At 50.4% G+C, this 10,623-nt stretch overlaps 2 protein-coding genes across 2 annotated transcripts in view; both read right to left on the reverse strand.

The window, feature by feature from the left end:
* Timeless (timeless circadian clock) overlaps positions 1-580 on the reverse strand; it is a 30,381-nt gene extending 29,801 nt beyond the window's left edge. The window contains exon 1 of the mRNA XM_005397313.2: positions 497-580. The gene's annotated coding sequence lies outside the window, so the exon portion shown is untranslated. The remainder of the gene's footprint in view (positions 1-496) is intronic.
* A 1,095-nt stretch (positions 581-1,675) lies between these two features.
* On the reverse strand, positions 1,676-6,713 carry Mip (major intrinsic protein of lens fiber). The gene is made up of 4 exons (XM_005397314.2): positions 6,326-6,713; positions 5,486-5,650; positions 4,842-4,922; positions 1,676-2,563 (listed from the first exon to the last, which is right to left on the reverse strand). The coding sequence occupies exons 1-4, from the start codon at positions 6,683-6,685 to the stop codon at positions 2,378-2,380; spliced, it is 792 nt and encodes a 263-aa protein (XP_005397371.1). The 5' UTR covers positions 6,686-6,713; the 3' UTR covers positions 1,676-2,377.
* Between the last annotated feature and the right edge of the window lie 3,910 nt (positions 6,714-10,623).

A 10,623-nucleotide genomic window follows, 5' to 3' on the forward strand; every position in this document is an offset into this window, starting at 1 on the left:
AAACAAACAAAAAAAGAGCTGAGACTCCAGACGACGCTTAGTCAGTGTCTAATGGACACTGACAAATCCGAAGGGAATGTTCTATGAAAATCCCCAGGGAAGGGAATGTTCTATACAAATCCAAGATTTAAAGCAAGCTCCCCGTGAATTCTGACGCCTGAGAATCACAAGCCGCACAACTTTTTTTTTTTTTTTTAATCTCAACTGGATGGTGAGCTACGATCGGAAATCCCTCGGAAGCCCCGCTCTACTTTTGAGGCTCCCAGCTCCTACCCATCACAGCTGCGCCTGCGCGAAGCCCAGGCGCGCAGAGCTGCACAGCCAGGAGCCGGCAGCCAGCGCGCCCGGAACGGCGCTGCGCATGCGCGTCCATAGACGCGCCCCGCCCCCTGCCTTTCAACCAGAGTGGCGGGAACGAAGACTCCGCACGACCCAAGTTGCCCCCCGCGGTTCTGAGGGGACCCGAGCCCACTCAGAGCCCTATGGCCACACTCACCCACTCCCCGTGGGTCCTCCGGAGCCCCACGGAGCGAGCAGCCCTCAGGAGCAGCTCTGCAGCCTTTCCCGCCACTGGCCCGGCAGGACCACTCCCCGCCTGCGTGAGAGATGGGGCGGGGCGAGTCGGGCTGGTCCACTTGCTCCGAGCGAGTGGGGGGGTGGTTGGTGAGGAGGTAAGGAAAAGGGAAGCGATCACAAGGACTGTTTTATCAGAGTTGATCTCCAACATTGACCGAAGTGCCACAGCGCTAAGAATTTTCTGCTGGATTATAATAGGAGTCAAGGTCCGAATAGAGGCGAATGTTTTTAGTAAAGTGGACTATTCTTCCCCTTCTAGTAAAGTGGACTATTCCAAAACCTTAAAGGGTGAGTTGAAAAGTTATATTTTATTTGGAAGGAAATGGAGAGTTGAAGTGTTGGAAGGAGTTAGGGTGTCTCGTGCTATAGGTGTCAGTTTAAAGCTTGTGAAGTTTGCTGGAGGCTCATAAAAGGGAGCGATCAATAAATATTCATAATTCAGTTGAGGGTCTCCTGTCTCTTGTCTCTGCCTGAAGTGGTGTATTTTGCCAATAATAAAACAGGGCTCCAAACAATCTCTTGAATTACTAGTCACTTGAATAGAAAAAAATCAATTTCTGAGGTATTAGGAAGAGTTATCAGAGGTTTGCTGTGAAATAAAAGGACAGATGAGAGAAAAATGAAAAGACATATAAAAAGACTAGAGCTAGTGGTGAAAGATGACAGATGCCATTTGGAGAGTGTTTGGATTTGCGCTCAATACATTTTTGTTTTTTGAAACAGCGTCTCACTTTGTGGTGCAGGCTGGCCTTGAGCTCACTATGTAGCTCAGGCTGGCCTCGAACTCACAGTGATCTTCCTGCCTCAGCCTCCCGAATGCTGGGATTACAGGTGTGCACCACTGTGCCCGGCTGCTCTAAATAAATTAAATCAAAGCTTCTTTGCCCCCTATTCACGCTGCTAAATTTGCTCCAGGAGTTAGATTTTCTGGTTTGATCTTTGGGAGCAATTCTGAGGTTTAAATACCATCTGCCAGGGGATATGAGGAATTTTCTAGATTCTAGGTTTACCCACCTGCTCTTTAGGTTGGGAGCTCCCTGCCCCAGGGCCTTCTAGAGATCATTTTACCAGAATGAACAGACGACCCAGCCAGTGGATGTAGACAGGTTTATGTGGCTTTACACAACAGCTCAAATCCCAGTGTTCACTTTTCTCAGAGCCACTTCCGCACCCAAGTCCCTGGGACCAGCATCCCTGAGATAAGTTGGCTACATTCTCCCACTAACTCCCCCAAACCTTGTAGGTACACTTGCATGTTGATCTGGAGCTACTACCTCCACCACCACCCCTTTGGGTGCTTTCTCCCAAACATGGCAACGCTTTGTCTTCACCTCTGTCCGTCTGCCTCCTGGGAGGAGTAACTCCCTACCTCCCTGCTCCCTCAGAAATCAAGAGCCATAAACTTGAATAGAAGCCAGGTAAAGCCCAGAGGCCTAACCCTAAGGTTCCCTGCGCTCACCACACTGGGCTGGAGGAGGGACATATATGTTGGCACCTCTTTTCCCTTCCCTAGCTCCTGTGCCCCCAAATTCTGACATGGCCACGCCCAGCCACATGCATACGCACAATCTTGCACACACGGCGGAGGAAGGTGGGATGGGGAGGAAGGGAAGTTGGCACCAACCAGCTCATGAATGCAACTTGAAAGATTTCACACAGCAAAAGGGGGGAAACACGCACATAAGTTAAAAAAGAAAGAAGTACATGCCCCTCCCCACAGTCTCATTCTTCTTCCGGGGACTGGCTCGTCCCCTCCACCGAAACCCAGAAGCTTTCTACTCCCCCTGTCCCGCGGGAACTTTTACAGGGCCTGGGTCTTCAGTTCCACAGGTTCCCCTGTGCCCTCTGGCTGTCCATTGGCATCACTGGGTCTGGCACCCTTGAGGATAGACAGTCTCTCAGAAACGCTCTTGAGCCGGGGGAAGAGCAGAAAGTCGTAGAGAAGGCTGCCCAGACCCGCTCCAATGATTGGGCCCACCCAGTACACCTGTGGGGAGAGAGCAGACACGCTCAGGCTCGGGAAAGGAGCTGAGCAGCCGGGCTGCTGCTTTTCCTCTCACTCTCAGTGAGGTCAAGACAAGGTGCAGTTTTCACATGCACCTGAGCATTGTCTAGGACGAAGTCATTGTGGGGTTTTATTTGTGTGGTGATACATATTCAAGCCAGGGCCTAACAGACTGGAAAAACTAAATAAAAAAAGTAAACCCAGGGCTTCACACATGCTAAGCACGTGCTCTATCATGGAGCTCCAACCCCAGGTATTTTTTGGTCTTTTTTGAAACAGGGTTTCACTATGCAGTTCTGGCTGGCCTCGAACTCACTTTGTGGCCCAGGCTGCCTCGAATTTGCAGTGATCCTCCTGCCTCAGCCTCCCAAGCGCTGGGATTACAACCGTGCGCCACCACTCCCGGCTCCGTTTGTTTTTAAACTCCATTGTCTGTACTTCCAAATTCACCATGTCTTTTCTAATTCGTTGTTACTCCTCTATCCCATACTTTCTAACACATATTATTTTATTTGTCATCAGTTTGCAATGGTTTGTTTCTCTCAAAATTTTTGGAATGGTAAAATATACTTTATAACATAAACTTTATCTTATTAAATACTTTTAAAGGGCCAGGTGTGGTGGCCCACGCCTATAATCCCAGCACTCAGGAGGCTGAGGCAGGAAGATCTTTTTGAGTTCAAGACCAGCCTGGGCTACAAAGTGAGCTCAAGTCCAGCCTCAACTGTATAGCGAGACCCTGTCTCAAAAAGACAAAAAGACAGATAAATAAATAAATGAATAAATAAATACTTTTAAGCTTGAAGTTCTGTAGGGTTAGGTATATTCATGTAGTTGTACAACCCACTTGCAGAATTTTTTAAAATTTTTAAAAAATTTTTTAAAATGTCATAGCCACTAAACAACCTGCCTGTTCGCCCAGTATCCCAGCTTCTGGCAACCAACCACCCTTCTATCTTCTGCTTCTGTGAATTCAAGTACCTCACATAAGTGGAATTGTCTAGAAGTTTGTCTGTTTATGACTGGCTTATTTCACTTAGCATAATGTCTTCAAAGTTTACCATGTTGTAGTATGTGTCAGAATTTCCTTCCTTTTTAAGGCTGAATAATATCTCAGGTATGTAGAGCCCACATTTTGTTTATCCATTCATCCATCAAGAGACACTGGAGCCAGGCGTGATGGCCCATGCCTGTAATCCCAGCACTCGGGAGGCTGAGGCAGGAGGATCGTTGGGAGTTCCAGACCAGCCTGGGCTACAGAGTGAGCTCAAGGCCAGCCTGAACTGCATAGCGAGACCCTGTCTCAAAAAGACCAAGGGGAAAAAAAAAAGAGAGAGAGACACCAGAGTTTGTTTTCACCTCTGATTATTGTGAATAGCGCTGCTAGGAACGTGGGCTGACAGCTCCGTAGATCTTTTGTTAAATCTTGCCTATGGCCAAGCAGCATAAATATAAACAGTATTTATTGAATGCCAAGTTCTGTGCTAAATGTTTCAGGCCTATAACGTTCACACTTACTTCCCATAGCACTCCGTTTTATAGTTAGAGGAGCCAAGGCTCAGAGAGATTGAATTATTTACCCCGTCACACACGGACTCGTAAATGTGAGAACTGGGATGGGGGCCAGAGTATTTTGCACTCCTACACACCCTGAGTTCTAGAACAGAAGTTTTAGACTTTGTATCTAGCCAGAGAAGGAACCATGTGAACAAGAACCTTTTACTTAATTTCTGTTCTGTTCTATTCTGTTTTGCTCTGTCCTTCCTTTTCTCTTTCCTCTTTTTTTTTTTTTTTTTAAAAAGACAGGTTCTCACTATGTAGTTCAGGCCAGCCTTGAGTTTGTGGCAATCCTCCTGTCTCAGCCTCCTAAGCGCTGGGATTACAAGTCTGCACCACCAGGCCTGGCTTCCTCTCTGTCTGTCTCTGTCTCTGTGTGTCTCTCTCCCTCTCTCTCATAACAGAAGATTTCGCCACATTGCCTGGGCTGGACTTGAACTTCTGGGCACGGGTGATCGCATACGTCAGCCTCCTGAGTGCTGGGACTACAGGCATGTATCATGACTTCCAGCTGAGACCCTCTCTTTCTAGCAAAATAGTGCAACCTGTTCAAACAGGCAAATCGTGCTCTCCACCAGCCCCTTAGCCGAGCGCTGGCAGGGCGGCCAGTATATCCGGAAGGAAAGCAGGAACCAAACCTGGGACCCGCAGTCCAGCCCCATCCCGAAGGCCTCTAAGATCTTACCCCTCCCCCCTCACTCACCCAGTGGTTGGTGAAGTTCCGAGTAAGAATGGCAGGAGCAAAGGAGCGGGCAGGATTCATGCCTGCACCAGTATAATACATCTGCAAGAGATACAGCGGTAAGCCAGGTGTGGAGGCACATGACATCCTCCTGTAATCCCAGTGCTGGGGAGGCTGAGGCAGGAGGATTGCCAGGAGTTCAAGGCCAACCTGAACTACATGGCAAGACCCTGTCTCAACAGCAATAACAGAGAGAGAGAGAGAGAGAGAGAGAGAGAGAGAGAGGGAAAGAAACAGCTGTAAAACTCCCCACCCCTTGCACCCAGCTTCTCATCATAGCCCACGTGGCCTGAGAGCCGATACTATGTCTCCACCAGCAGCAAGCAGGAAAGGACAACCTACATGACAGCCTGCACTCCCGGATGGTGACCCACAGGCAAATGCCAACCCTTCCAGGCTGCATGCGTTTCCACCTGCAGGTCAGGGACGAAACAGTACTCAAAGAGGGACAGTGCAGCCCTGAGCCCTTTGTGCCTGCTGGTAACAGAGCGGGGTGGGCAGCGGTCATGCGGACAGCGGGATGGGCAGGAAGAACCCCTCAGAGTCGGAGAAGGTTTGGGGGCCCTGGAGTCCGTGAGCGGAAGTTGCTCCCCGGCACTACTTACCCCGAAGAGGTGCCCCAGGGTGAGGGAGAAACCGACAGCCAGAGCGACGGAGCCCAGGCGGCCGTTCCGCCTCTCGTCGTACGTGGCAAAGATGCAGAGCACGAACTGGAGCGTCAGGAAGATCTCCACTGTGGTAGCCTGGCCCACGCTCACCCCCGCGTGCAACTGGGCGGAGGAAGAAGGAGGGGGCGGCTCAGCGGGGCTGCCGCAGCGTCACCTCCTCCAGGCTTCCCGGGCCAGGCAGGGCTTGCCTTCTGGCCTCAGTTCCTTGCGGAGGAAGGACACAGAACCCCCGTCATAGTAATTACATTCGTAGCTTAATTTCTCCCCACAGCACTCCTCTGCAGTAGGAATTACTGTACCCACTTACGTGGAAGAGGAGACTGAGGTCCTGCAAGGTAAAATACAGCTCCTTAAGAACCTGAAAGGAGTTGGGAGCGAAGCTGGGACCCAAACTCCGATTTCCCTGATTCTTAGTTCAGGGCCCTATGGTTTTCTTACCCCTCCAAGGTGCCTCCCCACCTTGAACATACACACTCGCGTGCACACGCAGGCATGCACGCGAAGTCTCACACACACACACACACACAATTTTTTTTTTTTTTTTTTTTGTCTTTTTGAGACACGGTTTCACTGTACAGTTCAGGCTGGCCTCGGACTCACAGAGATCTTCCTGCCTCAGCCTCCCAAGTGCTGGGATTACAGGTGTGCACCATCATACCTGCCCTGCGCGCGCACGCGCGCGCACACACACATACATGCACACGCACCGCACCAGGCAGAGAATCAGAAACAGAGAGCAGCCCACCAGGTTCCCCTAACCCCTCAGCCAGCCGTTACCGTGTTGAGTGCTAGGTTTCCGCGGACAGCGGGCGGGGTAACACTATACAGCACAGCAGCCCCAGCCACAGCTCCCAGGAGCTGGGCTGCCATGTAGCAGAAGGCTCGGAGCAGGGACATCTGGGAGCCCACAAGGAAGGCGAAAGTGACCGCAGGGTTGACGTGGGCTCCGCTGATGTGGCCCACTGTCTGCACCAATGTAGCCAGGGCCAGGCCAAAGGCCAAAGCCACCTGCAGGATGTGCAGGGGTCCGGGGGCCCAGCGCAGTGAGGCCCCAAGCCCAAAGAAGACATAGAAGAGGGTAGCGAAGAACTCAGCAAATATGGCCCTCCAGAAGGAGGCAGACCGCAGCTCCCACATGGCAAGGGGGATGGGCACGGTGCCTGAGTCCCTGATACCCCCCTGGCCGCTCTGGGTGGACAGGCCCCTTTATAGAGAACTCTTAATCCCTGGGAGGGGCAGGCGCAGGCAGCTGGCCCAGCCTCTTAACCCCTTCGTGGCTGTGGAGGGTTGAACCCACGCTCACACGTCGGAGGGAGCTGCTGGGTTTTCCCTTCCCTCCTCAGCAGGGAGTTGAGCCCAGAGAGCCACAAACCACAAAGACGGAGACGCACGGACAAGGGACAAGAAGACGCTGTCCTGTGTGCGTCAAAGTTGGGGTTCACAGTCCTGACTGACACTTGCGTTAGAGCAGCCCTCAAGCCTTGGAGGTTCCATGCAGCTGGGTGCACGGCATGGGGCATAGAGCTGTGCTCCTGGGGGCCTCGGGCTCCTCTGAGTCCGGCGGGGGTGAGGGTGGGGGTGGGGGTAAGGAGTGGGGTTCAGTGGGGAAGTTGGATAACTGAAGAGAATTCTTTAGTGCCCTGGGATTAGAGGGCCTTCTCCCATTGGCTGATTTGGGCTGGAATCTGTGGACCCTGCAGCTCTGGAACAGAATAGTTCTGCTGTGTCTGGCTTTCTCCAAGCCCGGGTTCCCCACCCCCACCCCGTGCTAGCACCTTCCTTTCCAAACCCTCCGTCTGGCCATTCAAAACACAGGGAGATGGGGGAAGAAGCTGTCCTCCGTGTAGGGGCTGGGAGTGGGCCTGGACCCTCGCAGAAAAGGGCTCAGTCAGTAGTTTCACCCCGCAGGTGGGGTGGTATTCCATCTTCCCTAATCCGCAAGGCCATGGCTGGAAATGTGAGAGGGAGGTACTAAGGTCACGGGTATGAAGCAATGTGAAGACCTCACTCCTCTAATACAGCCATGATCCAGACACTGACGTCCTAAATCTCCATGCCCCCCTAACCCGTCTACATGCAGGAAGAATTGCTAAGAACACAGACACCCAAGGGAACAAAGGCTCCTGATTTCACTTTATTTTATTTATTTATTTATTTTTGTCCTTTTGAGCCAGGGTCTCGCTATGCAGTTCAGGCTGGCCTTGAGCTCACTTTGTAGCCCAGGCTGGCCTCAAACTGGCAAGGATCCTCCTGCCTCAGCCCCCCGAGTGCTGGGATTACAGGCATGCGCCACCGCGCCCGGCTGCTCCTGATTTCATGAAAGAGAATCCATTACCATTCCTTGGAGTCACTTGTGATCTAGAAGTCCCACCGTTCCTGATGTCAGGGCCGGCGACCCTCACTGCGTCTCACCCAGTGATGCTCCCAGGTCCCAGGGTCTCAGGGAAGGTGCAGGGTTTGCGCCACCTCCAGAAAACGTTCCTGGTCAGAATAACATACCACGGCATTAAGGGCAGAGACTGGCAACAGCAACTTCGGTGCAGGTGTGAGTGAGGATACAAACCGACACTACCAAGCGTGCATGTGTGCGTGTGCACACACTCACACTATCGGAAGTCTGGTAATGTAGCTCAGTAGCAGAGCACTTGCCTAGCATGCATGAGATGTGTGAAGCCCTGGGTTCAATACCCAGTTCCATTAAAAAAAAAAGAGACAGGAGGGGAGAAGGGAAGTGAAGGGAAGGGAGGGGAGGGGAAGAGAAAAGCTGGCTGTGGTAGCACATGCCTGTGATCCCAGCACTTGGGAGGCTGAGGCAGGTGGATTGCTACGAGTTCAAGGTTAGTCTACACTACATAGCGAGATCCTGTCTCAAAAAACAAAGTGACAGAAAGCTGTGATTACTGGTGGGAGTATAAATTGGGATAATCACTTTGGAACACAGAATAGCACCAGCTCGTGAAGATTCACACACACATTTCTTCTTCCTTTTTTCATTTTATGACAGAGATCTGCCGGGCGTAGTGGGGCACGCCTGTAATCCCAGCACTTGGGAAGCTGAGGCAGGAGGATTGTTGCAAGTGGTACTCGTGCCCACAGTCCCAAAGGTCTCAGGCTTTGCCGGCCACAGGCCCAGGCTCCAACCAAGGCCCGGGCTCAGGCTGCTGCTCCAGTGTCTGCTCCAGCTCAGGCTCCAAAGGTGCCCAAGCCCCTGTGAAGGCGCCACAGTACAGGCCTCTATCTGCCAATGAGAGGACAGAAGGACCGGTGTGACCCCTGGGCTACCATCTGCAGCGGGTGGGGTGGAGTGGGGAGGGCTGGTGTCCTCCTGTGCTCTTTGTACAAATAAACCTGAAGCAGACAAAAAAAAGAGAATAGAGCAGCACAGAGGCACACCATCAACCACAGAACAAAGGAATGGAAAAATGGTGTATAGTCACACTCAGGAGGCTGAAGCAGGAGGATCATGAGTTTGAGGCCATTTCCAGCTACACAGCAAGTTCCAAGCCAGTCTATACTACAGAGCAAGACCTTGTCAAAAAAAAGACTATTATTCAGCAGTCGAAATGAGTGAATCAACACAATGGCACTCAATAATAGGCATGAGCCAGGCATTCCTGTAATCTCAGTACTCAGGAGGCTGAGGCAGGAGGATCTTTGCAAGTTGGAGGCCAGCCTGGGCTGCAAAGTGAGTTCAAGACTAGCCTGAACTCCATAGCAAGACCCTGTCTCAAAAAGACCAAAAAAAAAAAAAAAAGGATGAATCTTGGTAATGTTAGTAAAAAAATTAAAGAAAAAGTTCCAAAAAATTAAATATGAAAATTATCTTTTTATAAAATTAAAAAACTAAAATAAAAATGACTTTCAGAATACACATAGAGCTAAAGCTACACAAAAAAAGAATAAACATAGGAGTCAAGATGGTATTTATCTTGGTTTAGGAGAAAGGGGTGGGATGGGACATGTACATGGACATGTGTTTATGTGATTGTCAAGGTTCTAGCTTTTCTTTTCTTTTTTCTTTTATTTATTTATTTATTTATTTATTTTGGTACCAGGAATCAAACTTAGGACCTTGTGCTTGCCAGGCAGGAGCTTTTGCTGCTGAGCCCTAAGGTTCTAGTTTTTCTACTGAGTTGATTAATAATGATGGCCAGGGATATAGCTCAGCAGCATAAGCGCCCGCCTGGCAAGCACAAGGTCCTGAGTTCAATTCCCAGTGCCAAAAAAAAAAAAAATGATGTTCAGTCATTATTAAAAATAAACACAGTCCTGGCAAGTGCAAGGTTTCAGTTCGATTCCTGGTACCGAACAAACAAACAAACAAACAAAAAACACGGGGGGCTGGGGATATAGCTGAGCAGCACAAGTGCCTGCCTGGCAAGTGCAAGGTCCTGGGTTTGATTCCCGGTACCAAAAAAAACCAAAAAAACCCACAGCTGGGGGTTGGGCTCAGTGGTAAAGCACTCCGTTAGCATGCACAGGGCCCCACATTCAATTCCAGGACTGCAAAATAAGAAAGTAAGTATTCGGCTTAGGTCTAGATAGCCTCCAAAGCCTCAAGCAGTCATAGGTGGGGCTTTTGGGGATGGCTGGATTTAGAGTGTGTGTTGCTGGAACTGACTGATGGTGCAATGCTAGGATAAAGGGCATTAGGGTTAAGAGTGTGAGTGCTACCTGCCCTAAGTAGCCTAGATAGGATAAAAGGGGCAGAAAGACACTGCCAAAGTCCCTTCTTGCTTTTGCTCCCTTCTGCCTTCCATGAACGGTTGCCCCTCTGCCATGTCCCACCCTGCCTTGGAGCCAGCCAATTATGGACAGAAACTTCTGTGAACTATAGGCCAAATAAACCTTTCCTAGCTGGGCATGACGGCACACACCTGTAGTCCCAACACTTGGGAGGCTGAGGCAGGAGGATTGCCACAAGTTTGAGGCCAGCCTGGGCTACTCAGCAAGACCCTGTCTCAAAAAAACAACAAAGAAACAAACAAACAAATAAACCTTTCCTACTTAAACTCTGGGTGTTGGATATTTTGTCTCAGCAACAAGCAAAATAAATGAATGAATGTACTGATAAA

This window comes from Chinchilla lanigera, unplaced genomic scaffold (assembly GCF_000276665.1).
Source record: "Chinchilla lanigera isolate Chin_1 unplaced genomic scaffold, ChiLan1.0 scaffold00057, whole genome shotgun sequence".
Lineage (NCBI taxonomy): Eukaryota > Metazoa > Chordata > Mammalia > Rodentia > Chinchillidae > Chinchilla > Chinchilla lanigera.

Coding starts and splice junctions, on each gene's coding strand:
- Mip (XM_005397314.2), bottom strand. CDS start 6,685: ATGTGGGAGCTGCGGTCTGCCTCCTTCTGGAGGGCCATATTTGCTGAG. Junction 4,923..5,485: donor CCCTGGGGCACCTCTTCGGG/GTAAGTAGTGCC, acceptor TATCTCTTGCAG/ATGTATTATACTGGTGCAGG. Junction 2,564..4,841: donor GGAACTTCACCAACCACTGG/GTGAGTGAGGGG, acceptor CTCTCCCCACAG/GTGTACTGGGTGGGCCCAAT.